Here is a 24,335-nt window from a genome sequence, read left to right as displayed (position 1 = left end):
CTTGAAATTTTGTGAATTCATTATAAAAACACCACAATATTCTGCAGCAAACATAACACATACAAAATAAACATAATATCCCTTTATTTTTGAAACATGCCTCACATATTCAGAAGTGTGTGAACATGTTCCGAGATCTGCGCACCTAACATGCCTGCTGCTTGCTGGAGCGGATGAGAGAGCAAGCATCTCAAGGCATCAGCAGAATTTTGTTAATTACGAGATTCTGGCATGTAATGGAGTTCTGATGATTACCTTGATGACATTCTTCTCATTCTGTTGGTCCTGCTGATGTTCATGACAATGATAAGGTCAAAAACCAAAAAAAGGTAATGTGGCTGCTAGCACACAATTCTGTGAAAAATTCTCAAATCAGTGATTTTTTGTGAAATCGTACAATCATGCCAAACTAGGGGTCTTAGTAATAGCTAGCACACTAGTTAGTTGTGAGCTCCCCACCCATGTATGTTTTCTACTATTTTTTCTGCCATGTTTCTCATGTGCTCTTTCTGGCATGCTTTTCAATTAATTTATTTCTACAGGCCCTTGATGATGCTGTGAAAGAAATTACGAACTCGTTAAACAAGCAGATGGCTGAGCGACAAAGCTATGACCTACAGCTTCTGAACCTGCAGCTTTCTGTGACCACACCGTAAGTATTTTGCAATTATCATTCATAGTCTACAAGATTATGTTTAACATGCATTTGCATGTTGCATAATAGCCCTGTGTACAATGAGGTAATGCAAAGATTGAGCACCATTGAACTCATTGGCCTTCCTTCAATTGCAGAGAGGGTGTCGAGAACTTGGCCATAATATTTCCTTCCACCGAGAAGCGGTCTTCGTGGGAAGTTGCCTTCAATGAAGCCAAGCAGAAACTTGGTATGGGGAACAGTTTCTGAACTCGATGAGAACTTTGGCGTACAGATAGACTGACAGTGCTTGTTCAGATCATGATATTCAGTGGGAGCTTTCTGCCTATAATAGTAATCTAGACAGCTAACAGTTGAGTGAGCTGCGTATAAACTTAATGTTTGAGTAGGTTAGTTGATGAACTCTCTGAAGTCATCTCAAAAGATCTTATGCCTGCACATAGCTTGACAAAAGACACAGGAGCAGTGACGCAGGACTAGACTGCGGTTCAGTTTAATGCTCACCTTGTAGTCTTTTGTACTGAAGTTATCTCTTTCGGTACCCTGTGTCTGGCGATACCATATAAAACTAGTATAAATAACACGGAAAGCGGTCACTCAAGAGGTCACTTGGTCGGTAATGAGCATTGACCTTGACACATCTTAAATTATAAGTGCAGCACACACTTGTGAGCACTGTTTATTTCTGTTCTTTGTAGAACGCTTTTTTTGCTTCCATGCTGTTATGCTATTTGCATAGGTTATCCCAAGGCATTTGTGTGAGAGGGAGCTGATCAAGGTGGTTTGCGTTTTCTTTTAAATGCAGAAATACATTCTCAGGCTTCTTTGCCAGCTTTTCACCCACTTTTGCATTCACACTTTTGTGGCAAAAAATTTTTTATTTCATTTCTGAGCTCAGCTGAATACCGATGGAAGCCACCCTTATCTTTAAATGTGTGCGCTGTATACATATATGGCCACATAAGACAGGGAAGTGTTACCAGTGTTATCCAGCTGTAGCTTGGAAGGCAAGGAAAGTTAAGCAGAAGTAGTTGGGAAAGAAGTAAAAGATAACCTTGGGCGTGATACAGGAGCTTCTGTGGACCATTGGTGGGCATGTATTTCTGCAGCAGTTGGAGCCAGGCTGCTGTGTGTGTCTTAAGATTACATACTTGTGTGCTGCCTCTGTCTCCTGACATGGAAGTAAAGCTGACATTTGTCTTTGCTGTGAACCAATGTACGTTGCAGCGCTGTCCACGGACCGGCGGCCACCCCCCGAGTTCCTGCACCCAGTGCCAATCCGCAAGACTCGGGCGGGGCTGCAGTTCACGTGCGCCGTGGCCACCTTGGGCCTCAATGCCCATGGCCTGCGAGACGTCTGGGTCTGCAACAGCGACGGCTATGTGGGCCAGGTGTGCGTGCTCAGTCTGCAGCCGGAGCCCACGGTCATGTCCTGCAACGGCGTCTGCAACGCCCGCATCCTCTGCATTGCTTCCATCCCGGCAGCCAGCCCAGTGTAAGTGCGATTTGGTAATTATCAGGTGGTTCTAACTGGAAGCAGTTGAAACCTATTCATTGCTATTCATTATCAGAAAATTCACCCTTAATTTGAATTGCGATCAACAGGAAACCAATTGGTAATCTTAATTATTCTTAACGAATGGGCATGCCTATTTGGTATGATAAGCTGCTAATGATAAGTTTAAATTAGCATTGAATAAATTGGCTTAGTTGGTTGCTGTGTCCAACTGCGTGGATGAATTGTGATTGCGGACTGAATGATAGGGTTTGATATCAAACAAGTTGTTCAGCTCAGCCCATTTGGGGCACACAGTTGCATTGGTTGGCGCACTCACTCATGAGCGCATTCATAAAGCCTCACTCACACTCACACTCTTGTCTGTGAATGTATGAGTGAGTGGATATGAGTGTGAGTGGGTGGGAGTGTGAGTGCAAGTTAGTGGATGTGAGTGGGAATGGAGATGAGTGTGATTGGTTAATGGTTAATGGGGGTTTAACGTCCCAAAGCAACTCAGGCTATGAGAGACGCCGTAGTGAAGGGCTCCGGGAATTTCGACCACCTGGGGTTCTTCAACGTGCACTGACATCGCACAGTACACGGGCCTCTAGAATTTCGCCTCCATCGAAATTCGACCACCGCGGCCGGGATCGAACCCGCGTCTTTCGGGCCAGCAGCCGAGCGCCATAACCATTCAGCCACCGCGGCGGCCCGGAGATGAGTGTGAGTGAGTGCATGTGAGTGTTGAGTGTATATGAGTGTCTTTGGCCGATGAGTGTATGAGTGGACATGAGTGGATGTGAGGGGTGAGTGGACGTGAGTGGCTGTGGGTGGTGAGTGTATAAGTGGACATTAGTTGTGAGTGGGCGTGAGCAGTGATTCCTGAGTGGTTGTGAGTGAACGTGAGTGGCTCTAGGTGGTGAATGTGTGAGCGGACTTGAGTGGCTGTGGGTGGTGAGTGTATAAGTGGACATGAGTGGTGAGTGGATGTGAATGGCGAGTAATTGTGAGCGGATGTGAGTTGTGAGCGGATGTGAGTGGCGAGCGGATGCGAGAGGTGGGTAAACATGACAGCGAGTTTGCGTCTTGTGTTTCGCGACGACAGTATGTGCTTAGTGTTTTTCTTCTTTTTGACAATTGAGGGAAGCGAATATTAATTGCCGAGGGGGATCGAGAACAAATTGGCGTGCCGGTGTCTTTGGAGCACAGGAGTCCGTTGGCGCGAGAACAGAAGCCTTTCGTTTCTGTTCGCATTACTTGTTGAGCTTTGACATGTTCACATGGGCACCGGCCTTTCACAGGTGCAGTGAGGTGCTACGGGTTGTGCCGGGCCCTTTGATTGAATTTCGCATTGCCACTGCTACAAGAATGGATGTCTCTTGTCAGACATCCTACATGGCCCGAGCCGATATGCACGGAGTTCCAATGCTTGCTGCTGAAACAACTGTCCACTTATCGAGACTAATTCGCGTAAGGTGGGATCTTGAGTACTGTAGTGGGCGCTTAGGTTTTTCAGTGCCTGGTTATGTGTGTAGTAGAGGTCTGCACTGGCCATAATTATTTATTTGAGTGGGCTGGGCTCAGGACCAGTAGGGTCTTCCACTGCCTGGCCCAGGAAACTGACTAATTTGGCCTGGCCCCTGAACTACGCAGGCTCGGATCAAGTCTGGAAAAATGGCATGAAAGCCAAGCGTGCTTTTCGGTAATGCCAGAGGTTCTTGTTTCTGTCATTTATTTGAAGGAGTCCTGTGATGCAAATCAAGCATATGGTTTTTATTTTTTATATGCATAGCATGGGACTTGGTGATGCCTTGACACCCAAGGAGGTAGTTGAAATGGTAATATTTAGTATTTTAATCTGCTCCAGAAATGCCATTTCATGCCGATGGCGACAAAATGTATACAAAATGTATAACAGATTTTCAGAAGTGGGTATGAGGTGGCAACCAAATTGGCCGCTCCCCCCTTATTGATTGGTTATGCGTACAGTTCATACTTAATTCTTTTATACTCACGAAATGGACCCAAAATATAACGCCTCTTAGTATTGTTTACAATACTACTTTTTGCTGGAGAAAGAAACTGCAATGGAAAAGCAACACAAGCAAATGAAAGCTAATAGGAATCAAGGTAGGTGCAACAGTTTTTGTTTCGCTTAAATGTATATCGTGGAAGCCAGCAGCGCTGTTCAGACTGCCGATACTGATAAGGCAGAAAAGGAAAACCGTCCAACAGACACCATAATGACGAGAAGAGAACAGGAGACTAAGGGTGGGAGGGCATAGTGGAGCTCCGCCTGCTGTGATCCACCTTGCAGTCACACCACTCATGTCTGCAACATTTACATGGAATGATGCTTCCAGCAATTAGCGCTGCTGCAGTCTGCTATAGCAAGTCAACAACTGCATGTAAGTTTCCGCTACATGTGCACAAGGCGTGGTTCTTATTTTTAGCACCCGATCTTTGGCACTAGGCAAGTAATGGGTGTGTGAAATGTGATATCATTTGATCTTTGTATTTTGAATTTTATAAATGAAATAACGTTTGTTTTCATGCTCTGATTATTTTTTCTTTTTGCTTTGATATCTGGGTAGCATGAGGAGTCCTTTGAACCGGATACTATGATTTTTTCCAAGAACTTCTGGAATCGGCCTTTTTTTTTGTTCTTGTCATGCGCAAGTGCATAGCCTCCTTGCCACTGTTTCTGAAGGGCATGAACTGCAAAATGGCTGACAAATTAGCTGCGTACAGAATCTTCCACGAATGAGGTTTCCTTGACCAATTATGTGACGGACTACACCAGGCAATAATTAGGTGCAGTGTTAGCACCTCCTATGCCCATGCAGATGTGCATGTGGTCGCCGAACGCACCGGCCTCAAGCAAGAACACCTTGCTGGTTTCTCAAGAATCCTCCAGACAGGGATTATGTGCATTGTAGACAGCGTACTGCATTGAAGGCATCTCAACAGGTTGGTCACACATACCTGCTCTGGCAAGGCTAAGCCAGCCCTGCTCTTTATGCACTAAAGTAAGCCCAAGAGGCTTTTGATAATGGTCACTCCTCCTTGCATCCTTTTTCCACCGGGAAAATCTGTACTGGTGGCCTATTCCAGCCATTTCCTTTTCCATGGAGCAATGCACTCGATATTTTCAAAAATACTCGTGATTTTCCACGCCGCAAAAAGTATTCATAGTCTCCATGTGTGCCCAATGTGTTCTGCAGACTTGCAGACCCGTCATTGTCAAGGCAAACTCATTATTGTCACTTAGACACCATCCAAGTTCATTGTCTAGGCAAGCTCTTTATTGCTGCTTAGACACCGTTCAAAAAAATTTTTAATCATATTGGCTGACGTTAAACAGGCGCTTATCGCCTCAGCAGTAAGCCAGGGAGCACATGTGCGCAACGTTGGTTCGGGCCATGCAAGATGCATAATAAGCGAACACTTCCTTTGAGCAGCGAAACTGTGAAAATTGGACAAAAGTCCAGGGTGGCCCATCACCGCATATGTGCAGGCGACGCATCGCATCGCTAAGGGAGCCACGAGCGTCGTCAGCTGTGGAGGTAATCTCTCATCCCCTCCGTTGTCAGCAAAAAAGGAAAAAGGAAAATCTAGAAGGACATCGTCCACACACAAACACGCACTGTGAACTTAACAGTGAGTGAATGTGGTTATGAGTGGGTGGATTTGAGTGTGAGTGAGTGGATTTGAGTGTGAGTGAGTGGAAGAGAGTGCGAGTGCACATGAGTGTGAGTGAGTGGTTGTGTGTGTGAGTGAGTGGTTGTGTGAGTAAAACAAGTTTTTGGGCTAGTTGGTAGCTTTCTTGATTCATAATGGCAGCGAAGGAGCACAAACACAAGAGAAGAAACATGCAAACACACATACAAATGCTGCCATTCGTCCATGTGTTTGCATGTTTCTTCTCTTGTGTTTGTGTTCCTTCGCTGCCGTTATGAATCAAGAGTGGTTGTGTGTGTGAGCGAGTAGATGTGAGTGCGAGTGGACGTGAGTGTGAGGGAGTCACCTCACATGATGCCAAAGTATGCACAGCTGGCATTGTGAGTTCCAGTAATATCTAAAATATGAGTAATTGAAAACTAGTAATGGTTTCTTTATCTTTCTGTCTTTCTTCGTTCCATTCAAAGCCTGCCTAGATTGAAGAGCCATTACTGTCATGTCACTTTGCCTTTGCACATGTGCTTTCAGAGTATCACTGCTCAGATTGCTTCTTTGGGTAATAAACCACCATGGTCATGTTGTGACATGTCTTCATGGTGGATCTTTTTTTTTGGCTTCAAAATTGCAGGCTGTCATCAATGGGACGCAGGAAGTCACTTGTACCTGAATCAAACGCACTTGCTAGCACAGAGGCAGAAAACAAGGAGCAGGAAACGACAGCACCTCAGCCAAACAACAATGGCAATATCCAGCTTGACAGGTGAGCACAGCAGTCCAGGTCAGCATAGTTCATGCATTGGTGATTGATGCACACACCTTTGGGTGCTGTGTGTTGACTTTGCACTGTATTGCATCTTCTTCCGATCACTTGCAGTGAATCTAGTGAAGACGAGGAAGAGGAAGAAGAGGGAAACAGTGAATCTCAAGGTATGACAACAACAACAACAACAACAACAACAACAACAACAACAACAACAACAACAACAACAACAACAACAACAACAACAACATTACCAAGGGCTCATTTATTGTACAACTTATTTGTAAAATTTCGAGCACCCACTGCACTAACAGTCATCAGAGCAGATGCTAGGCTTGATGTGGGGTTTATTTGACACCCCTCCCTTTGTGAACTCGATATAGCTAAAAGCTGTTTTTTTTTTTTAACCTTGAGAGCATATGAGCACCATTAAGGCCACAGTAGACATACTAGCCACCTCAGTGGTCATGTAGGTAGCAAACTTTACATTCTCGAAGAAGTCTATACATCAATAAATAAGTGTCTGCACTTCCATCATAGTTTGCTGTATATTATATGTTTTAACTCCTGTTTAGTTATACTAGCAGTGCTTTGATGACATGCTATTAGAGCTGGGTCGATCTGTTAGTGAAGGGTTGTCTTTTTCAAACTAGGAAAGCAGAGTATCTTGCATCCTGAGCACTCATATTTGAAACTGTACTTCCCTGGCATTTCATTTCAGAAGAAGAACAGCAAACAAAGCCCCAAGAAAGCTCCAAAGTGCCAAAGGAAGAAGTTGAGGAAACAGACAATCACTTTCCTACCATGTGGTTAGGAACAGAAGATGGCTGGTGAGATGCGCATCATACATTAATTCATAACCCTAAAACTCTAAAGCATGTTCTGTTACTCTGTCCCAATGGCTTTCTGGGGGTGTGTTAAGATATTTGAACCCTGTGTTGCTACTTTGTCATCTTCCAATGCCTCTTAATTGCAGCAATCTTTTTCTTTTTCAGCATCCATGTTTACAATTGCAACGATAATATCAGGATAAAGAAAAACAAAATGAAGGTGCAGCACTCAGCAGCAGTTCATTGCATCATGTAGGTTTCTTTTATTCTTTAAACTATGTACATCTAAAGGAGAAAGCATGAAACATTGTTTCATGTCACTGTTTTGCTTTGCAGATACCTTGACAACCGTGTATTTGTATCATTGTCAAGCGGGGAAATTGTGATTTACAGAAGAGAGTCTGGTAAGAAAGCATTGTAGCTTATCTCAAAAGGAGCAGAATGCTTGAAGCTTTGATTAAAAGTGCATATAATTATGGATATGCTCTGCCTAGATGTGAAGACATGGCCATACTGCTATACGCAGTATGCAGCCTTACGCACATGCTGCTTTGTTATGGTGATGAATGACATTTTTGCTGGACAAGCATTTTGAGCACTAATGTTGTGTACTAGCTATTCAAGCATGGGCTGTGTGCTAATCATTGCAACATCCTGTTTTCTGGCGGTAGGAGGTGGCTGGAACACAAGTGATCCTCAGAAAGTTCAAGTGGGGAGCAGCGTAGCACCAGTGCTGCGTATGCTGGCTGTCGCTGGGAAATTGTGGTGTGGGTGTCAAAACTACATCAAGGTACTCAGCACCGCATCACTAGAAGTAGAGGTACGTTTGGCAGTCATTTTTTTTTTTTAATTTTATCATTTTAGGTAGGACAGGCCAAATTCCAGATGTTGGCACTATTTTCACCGGCTGAAGTCCCGTACTGTCATATCTATGATGCATTCCTATCTGATGCACACACGCATTCTGCCTTCATCCTGCAGTGGCTTCTCAGCTGAACAAAATAGTCTTGTTTTTTGCATTGCTTGTAACACAGGGCATAATTTAACTTAGCTTCAGATGCAAATGTTATTTATGTTTTATCATATGTGCATGTCAAAGATTATGTTATGATTTCTTTGAACTTGATGGTAAACAATTTTGTGATGTACACACAAGCACTGTCACTGACCCAACATAGCTAAATTTTTGGCACCACAGGATAAATCAGAAAGATTCAGAGCGCCAAAAGAAACCACTAATTTGACAGTTTCTATATAAAGATAGGATTAAAAACATTTTCATACTCTGAAGGAAGTGTGCTAAACATCAGAGGAAAAGACTGACTGTTTGTGCTCTCGAAGAACACCTGTGGCTGTGTTAATTTGGGCACATTATATTGCAAGCGGGGTCTGTATTCCGCTGCGTAGGAAGTAAGGGCGTGTTTTGGCGCCATAGCTTCTGCATGTATTATAGGGCAATACGAGGTTCTCTGGATACCTTTTAACCTGTCTGGCAGTGGGGACGACATTCACGGTCAGAAAATCAGTTTGCATTAACACTGCCACTGTGAAGTTCTTTTTCAGCTGTACAATTTTCTAACTGAAATTTTTGTAAATGTTTAGCACTTCAAACTTTACCTAACATTTCATAAAATGCTCAGTAATAATGTAACTAATTAGCAAAATTAGGATTATGTAAAAATACCACTGTTAACGCTGGGAAACTTTAGTTACTGGAGCTGCACTTTCGTTCCCACAACATACTAACAGGCTTTAGCTTGACTCATGTTGTGCAGGGCACTTTGTATGCATGCTAAGCTTCACAGCAGAGTTTTGAAGTGCTGTAAAGTAAAGCAGTAAATGAAGAAACCACCAACTTGTAGCAGTCAGTAGTGTAGCCACAAATATTTTTCAGGGGCTGTTATATGACATTGGTAAAAAAAATAAAAGGAAAGTGCGCCTGTGCCCAAACAATATCTGTCATTTTTTCACTTTAATATAGCCAAAGGGTTAGTTGTTTCGTTCCCTGTAATATCTACATAAAAATATGAGTGCACGCATGGCTCCGTGGGCTTGGTTCCTAAAGAATATTTATTTTCTCACAAAAAAACACTCTTACAAAAAATCACAGCTATTTACAATATTTTCACACAATATATAACAAAACAAAAGCTTCTGCTCTACAACAAAGTCAGCAACTGCGAATGAATGGCATTTGTCAAAATTTCTACTGCATGCATGTGAACCCGCGCCCACCACAGAGGCACTTAAAAAAAAGCACTTTTTATTTTTGAGATAGCTTATGATCATTTGAGGGTGTTGCAAAGGATGAAAAAGTAGGCTGACGTGAAAAGGTGTGTTTAATTGGGCAAATTCTGCCTACAATTAAAAAGAGTGCGAGAAAATTTTGGGCGATGTTCTGACACCGAAACACCCCTCTGGCAAAGCCCCCGGTATTAGTGAAACCTTTTCACTGCTGGCTGTGTGAATACTGCTTTGTACCACTGTCTTTCTTTGAAAAATATAAATTTAAATTATTGTAACTCTATTCAAAAGATGTGGCCCCCACTGTAGCAGAACCCTGGTACATTAAATTTTCATTATAGCAAAAATTTGTCTGTAGTCAAATGACTTAATTGAACTCCCATGCATGAAATGACTGCACAGTAGTGGCCAAATATGAAACATGCTTCGGCGTTTCCGCCTTCATATGATGAAAATGAAAAAGGAAGGTTTGCTGTATTCTTTCACAAGTGTATTAGTGGCATTTACTTGCATAAATATAAAACACTCCTAAATTTGGTTGGAAGTCCATGAGAGGGCTTTGATTGAGGAACTGTGCTCTGCCTTATTCTGGTTGTGACTGTACAGTCATGATAAAAAGAAAGGCAAACAATGTGGTGCCTATGTGCTCCGATTTTCGAATTTCTTCTCATTGTGCTTTTACCTGAATGGTAAAAAAAACGACACTAGAGTTGTCCATGAATGCATCATAGACCACTCTATCATCTTTTTGTTACCATTCAGGTGCAAGCGCATTGAAAAGAAATCCGAAAAGCGCCATAGGTGCCGCTCTGTTCACATTTCTTTTTATCGCCCCTGCACATTCACTTCTGTATCCAGTGAAAACACCTTGAATAAAGAAATGGTTATAGAAAGTATATATATAGTAAGTAGGGGTGTGCAGATATTATAAATTTTCAAATAGCGAATTGAATATCCTAATCGATTAGCTGTATGGGCCAAATAGTGCATATTCAAAATTATTGGAAACAAATGGAATGCGCTTTTAAGTTCTGAATAAGTTCGAAAAAATTTGCCACGAAGGTTGAATAATGCGCAGCGTAGTTTTCTTCGATAACCATTTCAAAAACGGAGTTTCTTTTGATGCTTCATAGCATGCTGCTGTGATTGGTCTGATTGGTATGGAAAGTTGAGCTCTTTAACATGATCCATTCATGTGTCAATGCGCATAATGCTCACGCATGGCCACCAAGATTAGGCGATGTGGCAGTGATCGGGCAGGTTCTGCAAACCATGCATTGTTGCCGAATCTTGGAGGTCATGGCTCATATGTAGCTCTCACCCCTCTCATCTACTGAGATGTGGCACTAATTTATTTGCCGCCATTATCAGGAACAAAGGAGTAATTTTCCTCTGCGTATGGCATTGTGGCCATAGAACCACTATATGTATGACATGATGGTCACACTGACTTAGTACCTTCAGTGGATATCAGTGCCGCATCATCTAACAGCTATAGCTATGACTCCTTAAGTTATAGTGTCTTACTGCAGTCCTGCCGCTAGCACTTTACTCTTTTGCACGATTATTCGTTAGGAATATTTTCACAGGTAGCGAGTATTTGCAAAAATATTTCATTTGTGTTCTATTCAGTTCTGTCACTATTTGATCCATATTATGTATGGTTTTACCTGCACTATTCATATTCAATTCGGTAGCAGAGCTCCACTCTTCATATTCAGTTAAGTTTTGCAAAAGTACTATTTGTGCATTCTTAATAGCAAGCGTGCCTTTAAGGCTTCAACAAAACAGGATTCAGTAGCCTTCCAGAACTGCAGGTTTGACAATGCAATGCCGACTTATGAAGCGCATAACAGATGAAAAAATGTTTGAGGTTGTTCAGTCAAAATCTGATGATGGCAGCCTAGAATGTATGATCACAAGGCAGTGCAGAAAACCATGCTGCAGTGCTTCCGTAAGACTTACTGAAAATGATATGACGAATTTAGACATGATAACTTAAAAGAAACCATTGGTATGTGGTGTCATGTTTAAAGCAGGAAGATGTTTAAAATGGGGTTTTTCTTTTTCTAAAGCAACACAATACCTAATTGCTAGGTGCTTATATTATTAGGTGAACCCTTGGAGCCATGCCATCACCAACGAACGACATAGTTTAGCACTTGTATACACGGCTAAAACTTTTGCTAATCCAGGTTATTTTGCAATAGAGGAATTTTACTATAAATCTGCGTGCTGCACAACATAGTCATTATAATGTTTCAGTGTACAGAGAACCATAATGGACCTGGACTACAGTAACGTGCCTGTTGCTCATCCTTTCAGCATTCTTTTCAAGTTAGCAGTGACTCGTCACGGGCTGTGCTCTGCATGGTGACATCAGGCCTTGGTGTCTGGTTGGCCATCCAGCACAGTGCAGTCATCCGGCTGTTTCATGCCACCACGTATGAGTGCCTGCAAGACGTCAACATTGCACCTGCTGTTACCAAAATGCTTTCAGGTATGCTGTGGTAGCTTTCTTTTACATGCTGGCTTACTGGAACTAGGTGTGCTTGAACAAAGATCAGACAAGGAGCTCTGCAAATAATTAAAAGTAAAATTTTTTCTCTTTAAAAAATTAGATGTCCTGCTAATCCACGTGCCTTCACCAATAACAACATTTTTATATTCAGTTAATCTTTTAACAAGTAACATAGCCAACTGACAGATGCTTAATAAAATGTAAACATGACAAACAAGTCTTTAGAATGAGTAGGTAAGGACTGAGGCATATAGCAATGTTATCTACTTGTGGCTTGTGGCCAGTATGTGCGGTGCTGAAAGTAGGATGTGCTTGCTCCTTTGTGTAATCATTAAAGCAGCAGACTTCGGCAAATGCTGCATTTACGTGCCTTGTTTGTTGTTTGTGCTTCCTGGACGCTACTGTCAGAGCGCTGCAAGTGTAGTAGTAGTAGTAAAAACATCTATTTCAGTAAGGAAGAATTAGAACATTGGGGGTGGGGTAAGTGTGCTTAAATTTCTGCCTGGAGCATGTTCTGATGGTATGTTCTTTTTGGGACCCAGCATGTGACGACATAATCCGGCAGCACAAGGCAGCATGCCTGCGAGTGACTGCCCTGCTGGCCTGCAAGGACCTGCTCTGGGTCGGCACCAGTGCAGGGGTGCTGCTCACCCTCCCACTCCCTCACCTCACCTCGAGCACCAGTCGTCTGGGCAGCCCGCCCAACATTGTCGGTAAGCCACTGCGCCAAATGACATGTGCTGGCTCCTGTTATATTATTGATCTTAAACACTGCTTACAGACAGTATGTGTCCACCCCTTGTGCAAAGCCACAATTGTTGAGGCCCTCGTGGTGTCTCCTGTAAGCAAATAAACATTGTAGAGACACTGGCCCTGAATGACTATCGATCAATGAAAATCTAGTGGGAAGGGCTATTGCTGTCATAGAGGTGCGCTTCTGAACCAACAGTATGTTGCTGAACATAAAAATCCAGAAAGTAGCAATAAGAAATTACAATGCTCCAGTACCCAGTGAAGAAATTTAGGTATACCATACACTGGATCGACATCCCACAGATATCAATTGTGGGCAATCAGATCTCTTTGGGAAGTACAGAAATGGTACCGGGTCACACATACTTTATGGCCAAATGCTGCGTGACCCAAGGAGATCCCTTCCATGATGTCCGCATAAGACTTCACAGAGATCGATCAGGGGCACAGTGTATATTAGGTCTGTGCGTTTTTCTTCACTGTCAGGTTCTTTTACCACACGGGTATTACTTTCCTCAAGAGGAAGTTTTTGAGTTCTTACCAGAGAGGGCAGGTAACACACTACGGCATATACTCCACTTGATTTCTTCGCATTCATAATCATTCACTGACACACAATGCATCATTGCCTTCACTCAGCATGAAGTGGGCCTGACGTCCAGTCCTTTTATTTGCTTGTTAGTGAGAAATTACGCTCCAGAAATATCAAACAGGTGACAACAAAAGATGCATGGGATGCTCTTTTGTCTATTACAATAAGCACATAGTGTCGCTGGATGACACTTTCTAAGGAAAAACCGATAAACAGGAGTGTGTACGGCACATCAGACTGGTCTAACATTCACAAGCTACGCAGGCACTGTTCCTATTGCTTTGTTTGATGCCATGGCATCGCCAGAGAAGCGCACTAGGGTTTTTCATTGCTCAGCCCCAGCTCACGAGCTCACGGCAGAATTTTCTTGTGCAGGCATGCGTGCTGTGCCAGGCGCAAGGCATGAGGCTGGCATTCTGTTACATTTGCCTCTGCTGAGGTCATAGCTGGGTTTGGCTGCATATCGCGAAGCAAGCACTTGTCTGAATGATGATAGCTTGAGCACCTGATAATGACTGACAGTTCAAAAACATTTTATTTTTTTACTCTGCCATAACAAGTCATGGGAGTCAAGCAAGAAAGTACGGTAGCTGCAGATCTATTGTGCCAAAACAGAGCCCAAGATGATATCTCTAGGATTTCTTGTTTGGGATGTGCCTGGCTGGGACACCCATGGCATGTCCCTGCCAAGTGCGGTGTAGTACCAGGACATTTAGAGCTTTTCAGATATACTTGGTACAGGGTTTTTATTGGATACTCATGAGTTAAATTCCTGCTGTCCTACCGATCGACACAGTACAAGGACAGATACGATGCTTCAGCACTGATACTGAGAAACTCTGCTTGAATCTTTGCTTGAGCCAAGATCTGCCATGTGCTCATGATAGAGTGCACATCAGCTGAAGATGGAGGTCATTCACACAACACAGCATAAAGTTCAGAGCAGTCTTTATAAATGCTAATGCACTGTCTATAAATGGGGAGGTTTAAACTTGTGGACTTTGTATAGATTGTCAATCCAGGTGTAATGTTCCCACAGCACTTGCGTCTCAAGTGTGCAGTGTGCTGATCTGTGCTCTTTACAGATAGTGAGGAGACAAGTAATTTCTTGATAAACTGAGGCTTATGATGTTATTAAAAATGCAGTGGCATTACAAAAAAATGCTAAAAATTAAAAAAAAGAGTAGTGCTTGGTGCATAAACTTCCACAGGCTCGGTGGGCACCTGACAAATGGCTGGCAGAAATAAAAAGGACAGGGTACGGGGGAAAAGCAAGGAGGAAAACAAGGCAGGAATTAATGGGAAAGCAGACAGATATGCAAATAAACACGTGCACAAACAAGAAAGCAAAAGAACGATTTATACATTCAGTTCTTTCAGTGCTTTCTTTCTTGTGCACATGGGTGCAGCTTCTCATTTCAGTCCAAACTTGTTTTATTTCATGTCGTGTGCATTGCCCTGGAGCCATGCCAAGCTACGTAAAACTCTGATGCATCACTTGCCTTATCTCATTTTATGCAAAGTTTCTGCTTGCTGCATACTCACTTATAAACATGTGAGGACTCACAGTGTTTTTCTCAGTTGAACTTTGGGATTAGCTGACATCTTGGCTGCTGTCAGGTTGGCTCTCTTCCTTTTGTCCTTGTCCCATTTCGTGCTGTTTATCGCAGTGGCATAGCAACTCACTCAAGCTTCTGTTCTTGTGTGTGCTGCTCATTTAGACCATGATGAAAGTAAGCTTTTTTTGTTTTCATGGCTTGCTTGCTCCAAAACTATCTCTGAACACACATACAGCCATAGGCAGTCTCACCAAGATTGACGGACTGATGACCAGAGGCTACGTGTGACAATGCACTTACTAGAACTTGAACTAACAATGAGATAAGCACAGGCAGTAGTGTGCAAACAAGTCTGCTCTCATCAGATTAATTGGTGTTAGGGGAAGGGGCAAACGTTTGTAGCACCCATGAGGTATCGTTTTACCACGCATCCCTGGGTGCTTCATACTGTAGCAAAAATACATGTTTCGTTTCTCTCCTGTTACTTAGTTTTGAAAATGTGCCTTTGAGAGTTATGACTCCAATGTTATTCCAAATTAAAGAAGATACAGGCAGCACTGTTATGCTGACATTTGTGTCACTGTTGGTTCATGTTTCGAGGCTGCACGGAGCCACCAGCAGTTTTTTATCTTTGCTCCGTCGCTTCAGATCAACTCATTCATGGCTGTACATCAGCCAGCAGAGGGTAATTCCTCAGTGATGATGACTGCCTCCGCTTTGACAGGTGTGCCTCACGGCCACACGGGCCACGTACGGTTCCTGACGGCCGTGGAGACGACGGAGCCCACGGGGAGTCGGCACTACCACCACCGGTCACTGCGGTGCTCGCGTGACAGTGGCGCCGCATCGGCATCAGTGGCAGCCTCGATGGCCGGCCGCAGGGCGTCACTCACGCCGGCTGCAGGCTGCCGCCTGCTTGTCATCAGTGGCGGTGACGGCTACGAGGACTTCCGCAGTGCCGGACTGAGCGAGGCCGCCGGCCGAGACGACAGCACCAACCACCTCTTGCTGTGGCAAGTGTGATGACGACGAGGTCTCGCGGATCGCGCCTGTGGGGACTCACCATAGCCTAAGGGCTCACAGGAAAAGGCTGTCAGAGCAGCACAGTCAGCACAGGGTGCTTGGGCACGAGCATTTACTTAATGCTAACCAGAAGGAGGCTAGCAATGACTCACTTAAAAATGCGGTATTTTGCCATCATGCACACTAAGGCTGTTGTGTCTTATGCATAGCGACTGGTGTGTTTCTACCTTATTTTTGTGGTTCTGGAAGAGTTTGATCTGAATGCTGCTTAGGAAAACGGGAATTTGCCTTTTAGTAATGCAATCGATGCTGATAGCGTGACACTACAGGATAAATGGCTTCAAATCAGGCACCTTCTTGTTCCATTTTCTTCTTTACGTAAATTATGCAAATGCAATGAAGAAGATGATGACTGATTTACTCAAGAATGAATTTTACCAATATTATTGGGTGATATGTTCTTTATTTATAAATAGATCAGTTTATAGCCAGCTAAGTGAAATTTGACAAAAAATGAATATGGCTATGCTGTGTGATTTACACTGATTACAACCCAAGATCATGAACTGGTTGTGATGCTCTGAGAGCCTTATCTAGTGGTCTTAACGTTGCCTAGTGTGTGCTGCCGGCACCAGGGGGAGCATTAGGCCTAGTGAAGAGACCGAGAGCGCGCGCGGTACCTCCTCCACTGCAGTGGTATACTGGCGCTGGTGAAGCTCGGTGACTGTGCGACTGTGCCCGGTGATCGAGAAGTCTGGAGGAAACTCTGGCTTTGAGGTGGCCGCCTGCAGAACCCTTCCAAAACTTCCCACACCTGACTCTCCCTCTCCTGCGTGCTGAATGACATTCTTCTTTTTTTTTTTCTATCTCTTCTGAGCCGGATGCAGCTCAGAGAGATGTGGTGTGTGGCTGGTGCTGCTCACCGCAAGACTCAGCATACTGCCGCAAGTGCCAAAGACATTGAAATGTGGTTGTGCGTCGCCAGTGCAGCATGAGACAGCTGCTGCATCATCTTACGCCATGCGGGCTGAGTGCAACGCGCATATTCAGTTTCGGCTGCAAGCTGTGGCAGCGTTCCCGGAAAATGGCGCTGATTAGGCGCCACATTGATATTTTAGAAATCGGGTTGTATTCCCAGGCACCTGTGAAACAGCATAGAGGTGCCGATTATGTTTTGTGCGCACAAATGCCTGTTGGATCGTCTTTGTTTTGTCCCCATGTTCCCGTGTCATCAACTCCGTTTTGCACCATGTCTGTGGTGGACAAGTGTATCATGTTATCTTTGCAACGGAATGGGATGAAGTTCGCTTTGTGGAGTTATCTGTCAGCAATGACTGGTTTAGCTTAGACTTTTAAATCTTCAATTAGACGCAGCAGAAGACCACGTTTTGGCAACCCTCAATTCCTGCAGACTCCCTAAAGGACAGACAACGATACAGTGTAGTATAGTTCGTACTTTTTCTATGTGTAGCATTGTTGCAATTAATTATACAATGGCGCTTCATCCAATTCTGTATGTGTCAGCACAGTGCACTTTGTGGCTTTGTTTCATATCTTAGGCCCAGTGTTTCAAACCATGATACTGGTAATGAAGCCGTGTGGTACTTTAAGACGGATTTTACTTGATTTGGCTGCTACACAGCAATTTCTCTCAGTAGGCAGCTTTTTTGTCTGAAGACAGCTGGAATATTTGTTAAAGCCAAGCTGTAGTACATTTGTGCCTGAAGGATTCATCAGCGAGGGCAGCGACAAAGGCGACAAAACTGTAATATTAAGTCACATGAGAAGTCATATATATATATATATACATATATTAGAAAAATCGTAGACTTCTGTGTTAAGTAAAAGTTCGTGTCAAATATAATTTTTTTATTAATGGCCGTCTTCCGACTTGCCTGGGGCTTTAGCCAGGGCTTGTAAACTGTTGTGCTCTGACCCCTGACAATATTGGGGTTTTAAGCTCTTTAGCCTTTCACTAGGTGAATAACAGCTGATGGCTGAGATGCATTTCTAACGGTCAGTACTGACCCTGCAACTTCGATGGTCTGGAACACTTTTTGTAAAGCTAAGTACGTTTGCAAAACTCAGCACTGGTATTCGTGATTCGCTTTGCAGGAAATGTTAAATTTCAGATCAGGAGGCAGTACCTTCACATCTGGACTGCAAGACTGCAAGCACAGTCACTATCTAATAGCAGTCAATAGTGCTCTATTAAGCTTCAGTTCTAGTTTATTGTGTCAAGCTGTGGTCATGAAATGCATTGTAAAAGATTAAAAGGTAGTTTACTAGATATCTCATATTTTACCGCAGAGACCTATGCTCAAGCTAAGGTAACCTCTGGAAATAATTGCCAATAACTATGAGGGTAAGAATATTGCATTGCTGTGATTAGTATCGGTGTTGCCTTGTGCGATCAGCCAACCTTTTAAACAAGTGATCCAGACCAGCTTTAGCGGGGGGTTTAGATTCAACGACAACGAAAGCACAAATGCAGGGCGGCCTACACTGTCCCATCAAGCACTTTCCAGGCAGCACTTGCAAAGTTGATCACACATCATACCACCATGATACTGTTGTCACATTCATTACGCATGCATATGTGTAACACACTATTCGGTTGGCACGCCCTCCCCCAGCGACACAGACGCGTGATACATTTGTTTTCAATCAGTCTGCTGGCAGGCAGGTAGCCTGCATGTATACAGTTTTATTCTCTCTCCTCGTTGCTGTTCTGTGAGAACCTGTTGTCATATATTTGCTGTTTGCTTGATGCAAAACTACCCTGTAAAAATATGTGTAACTATGGAATGTATACTCGGTTTTTGCACTGACGCAAGACACCATTTTGGCACCACTGCATGTCGTGCTATAAAAGCGTCGTATTTTTTGTTTGTACTTTCACTGCTTTACTCATCTCTGTGTAAACATTGCACTAAACAGAAGTGAATGAAAAACAAGTGGCGAAACGCATGTTCACTTGGACTGTGCCTCAAGCTGTGAATTCTTCAGCAAAAGAATTCGTCATTCTCCATGTCAAGTAAGAGTGACATTTCTCGTGTCTTGAGTGGTATCTTGCAGAGTTGCCGAGCGATCATTTTGCCCAAATCTCTGTGAGAATTCCTTTTTACATCTCATGCCTTCATGCATGCTGACTACTGAGCGCCCACCTTGAACAATTGCTGAGTAGGAATGAACAATACTGGGCGGATGCAAACAGCTAAGCTCCCTGTAGGAGTGGAAATGTGAGCAGAGCTTTTTCACCACATTCCCTGAAAAGTTCCACGCCTCCAGGTTTAGGGATGATGAAGCAAGAGAAGAGGAAAGACACTTGGGGCCATATGCAGTTAGTGAGTGCAAAAAAGAGCAAAATTGTTTATAAGGAAAGGAAAGGCCCAGTAACTGTATCATTATCAATGGATTCTTCAGCCATGCTGAAAGGAACGAGGAATTAAAAGAAGGAAGAGAGAGAAAGAGGTGCCTTGGTGGGCTTTAAAAGCCCATCACTAAACCCGTCATCCACCACCTGATATGGGTTTTAAAATCCCATACCACACAGCACATGGGCGTCTTTTGCATTTCCCTTCCATTGAAACATGGCCGCCGCTGCCAGCATTTTATACTGCGTCCTCGTCCTCAGTAACCTTAAGCTGTAACCACTGAGCCATCGCAGCTGCGGCAGACAAAGAGAAGGCAATGAAGAAAGGAAAGGCATGGCAATTGGCTTCCTGCCAGCTGTGCACTTGGTGTAATAAAGTGATGTCAATTCTTTCTTTGCCCCACCGGCTGTGAATGCGGCCCCTGTGTATAATATGTCGTGGCAGGTTCGTACTCTGGTAAATTTGCTTGTTGACTTTATCATATATGTTGCATACATCTAGAAGTTAGACTTTTCAGCTTGAACTGAAATGCACCGACAAAAGTGCGCTTAAGTCAATTTTACATATTCAGTTCTAACCGAAAAAGGTCAGTATCCTTGACATGCATAACACGCCTTGCTGGCTATTAACTAGGAGTTACACACAACAAGGTACAGAAGCTAGGAGCATGGTGAGACGGCGTTACTGTTGCATTACAGAAATAAACCCGTCAAAAGAAGGAGGACAGAGGAGAGATGAGGCACCCACTGCGACTGGAACTAACAACTGTTAGTTCCAGTTGCAGTATCTGCCTCGTCTCTCCTCTGTCCTTCATCATTTGGCTGGTTTATTTGTTCCAAGACCATGTACCAACTGACCCAGGTTGCCACTCTTCTGCTGGATGAAGTAGTGCACTTGTAAAGCCCCCCCCTTCAGGCGGGCTTCGTCAGCTGGCGCCCCCATGCAGAGCGGTAAGGTTTGGAACGCAAATGGTTGGGGTCTCTTACCTTTCTTTGATGGCTGTACGTTTTCAGGCATTACTTTTGTTTCCTTACAAGACTCTACAGGCCAGGAGACTCCACTCCTCACCAAACGTTGCCTGCTAGCGCAGTGCTGTTCACTGACATCACCCGCTTAGGGCAGTGCATTGGTCAAGCAGGTTTCCCCACTGCATGTGTAAGTGTCATGCATAAGCTTCACTAAAAACTAAAAAGTGTCGTGTGCTGTCTTCTATAACGGTTCAGTGCCAGTTCCATTGCTGCAGTTAGCACGGACACCACACAATGTCCCACCCCCGCACTCAACACAGCACGACAACCAAAGAAAACTTCAGTTGCATTTCTGCCTGATGGTTCCATCGTTTAATTTCTGCTGTTTTTTAAATGGCGATATCATTTCTTTCAGAAGCACATGCAGTTGCATGTTTGACCAGTTGTGCATTATTAATGGTATATCGACTGCTTAATTGCGCTGACAATATGGCCAAGACTTCCGACTGCACAGGAATACCACATATGACCAAAGAAAAGCTGGTAATTCATCCATAAAAAAAAAATAGCCCCCTCCCCCCCCCAAAAAATCTAAATTGGAGAAGTCCAACTGCTAGCATATCACATCAGGTTGCGTAATTGGAATGTTTTTCGCAGACAAAAATGATAAAAAATAATTAGGCATACATGCAGCGCAAGTTTAGGCCTATGATGTTTTTTTTTTTTGGTACCCACATTTGACACTGCTTCCGTTTTTTCTCTTGATGTTTGCACTTTCCGCCTAGCCAGTGCATAGCCGTCGCACTCCTGTCGTATGCAGTTGCAGGCGCCGCGGCGACTCTTTTGCGGGACTTGTGACAGCTCGAGCGTCGCAGCTCCCGAAGTTATCACAGCTCAAGTATAATTCATCCCGTTAGCAACGGTCTCGCACCTCTAGGGCGGCGCTGGTCGGTCGCCTTGGGCTGCTAAAGCAAATGGAAAAAGTGACTATGCGCTGCGTGTCAGCGTTGATGCATCTTCATTTGAAAAAGGTGTCTGCAACCACAGAAAGGTGAGCAGTTTTTCGCGTTGCTGTCAGGCCGGCTTTCCCGTTTGCGTTTATTTCAATGGCTTGTTTAGTGATATAATACAGTTGAGTCTGCACTATTACGAAGTCGAAGGGGCCCCGAGATTTATTCGTTATAGCCGTGGATTCGTTGTAGCGGTACGCGACATTGTTTGCATCTATCTCATACCAATTAAAGGGCTTGCCTGCTATGTGTGTACGAAATACAAGATAGCCAGCGTGTAGTGTGCCGCCGATGTCCGGTGTGGGAGCCTTCAATACACGTACCGAGTGCCCAGCACGTACGCCGCCGGATATACGTACAGTACGCCATACAAATACAGTATGTCTAGCCTTGCCAACGTGCGCCCTTGTATTGCGAGGCCCGAATAGGCTTCCGGGCCTACGAAATGAGTCTTGGGAGGATAATGTAAAGGACAGGGAGAGACCTGTCAAATTCAACGCTGTTTTTCTAGGTGCTGAATCCGCTACGCGTCGCTGTAAAATGGGGCGCGCGTCGACCATTTCGTCGTTAGTACCCGTGTTGGTTGGCTTCGGTGCTCAGCTCACGAGCATGCGGGTCATGCCACTTCACCGCATGACAGGTGTGTCTTGTGGAGCAAGCGTTCGTTCCCGGTCGCGGCGGTCGAATTTCGATGGGGCGAAACGCTAGAGGCCCGTGAACTGTGCGATGTCGGTGCGCGATAAATAACCCCCAGGTGGTAGAAATTATCTGGAGCCCTCCACTATGGCGTTCCTCATAGCCTGATTCGCTTTGAGACGTCAAAGACCATAAAAACCAAACGTTATCTTTCCAGGACAACAACGTTGAGCAAGACCGCCGCTTATCAGCCGTCAGCTAGCCTACCTTTTACTCATCATTAAACGTCCTTTGACCGTCCCGGCGAAACGGATATGCATTCTTTGTTGGTCCTACCGCACGGCCGACCGATGGCGTCTCTGTATTGTTAATGGCTTCATGTTTTTATGAGGTGACCAAATCCTAACCGGAGCAAAAACCCGGCCCAGCCCGGCGTCGTCCAGAAAAATCGTGATTGGCTGAGGGGTTGTGAAGTAACCAGTGACATAGCCAGAGAAAAGAAAACCCACTGGCTGGAGGGATGTACCGTCACCAGACTGGATAATGTGATTGGCTGGAGAAAAGTGACGTCACCAGACTGGCACCTGCCAACCGTGGCAGGTGGTGTAGTGGAATAATCAGCACAATCGAACGCTATTTATAGGGTGTCCCGGCTTTTTTTTTTTAATTTTAGCGTTTGCGCTCTCTTCAGAGCGCCGTCAGATGCAGTCTGCGTTAAAAAGCGAGACACAGCTTTCGCGTCGACGTGTTGCCAAGCATGCATGGCGTCGACGCCGCCATGCATGCTTTGAGGGAGGGAGAGTACATGCGTGTCAGGAAGCGGTGATGGGACAGCTATACATGCAGGCAAGTGAAAGCCATGAAAAAAAAAATGCTCACGCTCGGGCGAACTTGAACGCACAAAATAAAGGAAAGCAACTCGGAGGTGGCGATGGCAACTGGGCACTTGGCAGTCGGCGTGGTAAGAATGACCGTGGCTCGCGGCCCCGTATCATTTAAAGAAGTCTCCGAACCTTCCGTATAACCTACTTACATCGCTGCGAACATTACACATTTTTAGCGTAGCCGGACAGCCGTGCGGCAAATACAGTAACGCGTTGCCGTTGCTACCGTTGCCAGCCTTGCCTAGCCACATGCCGTAGTTCCCGTGCTTACCGTATAGCGGCGCGGCTAACACACTCTATTCTAGCCGCGCGTCACCGTGATCCCGCGATCCTTCCGTAACAATCTAGCTATAGTCGCGCCTGGCCAAGTCCAGCAAGCCACGTACGTGGCGAATAGAAAATGATAAGGGCGCGTGGGCCGGCTGCGATAAAAAAAAATTGTTTCAATAAACTTGGCGAGCACTTGAGGCAGTATTAGCCCAGACTCACTGTAACAGTCCTGAATTAACACGCACCAAGATAGTTAACGCAATAAGATTACTTTCCAGAGGTTGGCGCCACCTTAGTTCTCAGTCCGATCTCTATCGCGCTCACTTATTGTTTTCGCTATGGGGCAGCCCCCCAGCGTCGAGTGATCGGATATGTCTTCAAAAAATTTTCTGCTGTGTTTTTAACATGAAGACGACTCGCACGCTTTTCTTTTCCCTCTTCACTTCGCGTGTTTTTTGTGCGCTTTGTGTCAAGCGTGGATTACCAACTAGCCCAAATCCACACTTTAGGCAGCAGGTAGGCGCTTTGGACGCCAAGCTTGCCATTGTGACAAAGTAGTTAGGGTGCGTAAAAATTTGTTCTCGGTCCCTTTACCATACGTGATACTTCTGTCCATAAACGTGATGAATGAAAACCACGATTCAGCCGGAAATTATTTTCGGGCGGTTAGACAAAAGAAATGGGGGCCTCTATGTGGAACTCCATTTGGCCCGCGCATTGATAACTGCTGTAGAAAGCCCCTTTTATAGGCATTTTGGTATTCCCTGCGCGGCTGCATAGACACGCATTTGAGACATCTGGTCAATATTTCTGTCTTCTCGTCTTCGTGTCCATTACGGCCATAAGGATTGCCAGTAGACTCTCAACTTCATCGCTGTGGTGTTTCCATAAGGAAATGCTGTGACCCGCTGCAGCAGTTCAGTGTCTGTATGGCGTTCAGCTGCTGTGCACGAGTTCGCGGTTTCAATCCCAGCCACGGCAGTCGCATTTCGACAAAGGCGAAATGCAAAAGAAAGTTCCGCTCGCTCAGGTTTTGGTTTACCTCAGAGAACTCCAGGGGGTTGGCATTAATCC

At 44.5% G+C, this 24,335-nt stretch overlaps 1 protein-coding gene across 2 annotated transcripts in view; it reads left to right on the top strand.

Annotated features, from left to right (window-relative positions):
* The window catches only part of LOC144129012 (rho guanine nucleotide exchange factor 17), a 149,672-nt gene extending 130,574 nt beyond the window's left edge, over nt 1–19,098 (top strand). For both annotated transcript variants that reach the window (XM_077662877.1, XM_077662876.1), the window contains exons 13-24: nt 543–652; nt 793–884; nt 1,883–2,150; nt 6,463–6,594; nt 6,709–6,761; nt 7,316–7,424; nt 7,590–7,676; nt 7,761–7,828; nt 8,096–8,244; nt 11,994–12,168; nt 12,732–12,902; nt 15,818–19,098. In XM_077662877.1, the coding sequence (XP_077519003.1) occupies nt 543–652; nt 793–884; nt 1,883–2,150; nt 6,463–6,594; nt 6,709–6,761; nt 7,316–7,424; nt 7,590–7,676; nt 7,761–7,828; nt 8,096–8,244; nt 11,994–12,168; nt 12,732–12,902; nt 15,818–16,116 (1,713 nt within the window). In that variant the 3' untranslated portion in view covers nt 16,117–19,098. The remainder of the gene's footprint in view (nt 1–542; nt 653–792; nt 885–1,882; nt 2,151–6,462; nt 6,595–6,708; nt 6,762–7,315; nt 7,425–7,589; nt 7,677–7,760; nt 7,829–8,095; nt 8,245–11,993; nt 12,169–12,731; nt 12,903–15,817) is intronic.
* The last annotated feature ends 5,237 nt before the right edge of the window (nt 19,099–24,335 follow it).

Source organism: Amblyomma americanum, chromosome 4 (assembly GCF_052857255.1).
Source record: "Amblyomma americanum isolate KBUSLIRL-KWMA chromosome 4, ASM5285725v1, whole genome shotgun sequence".
Taxonomy (NCBI): Eukaryota; Metazoa; Arthropoda; class Arachnida; order Ixodida; family Ixodidae; genus Amblyomma; species Amblyomma americanum.
This window is presented reverse-complemented; position numbering and strand designations above follow the sequence as displayed.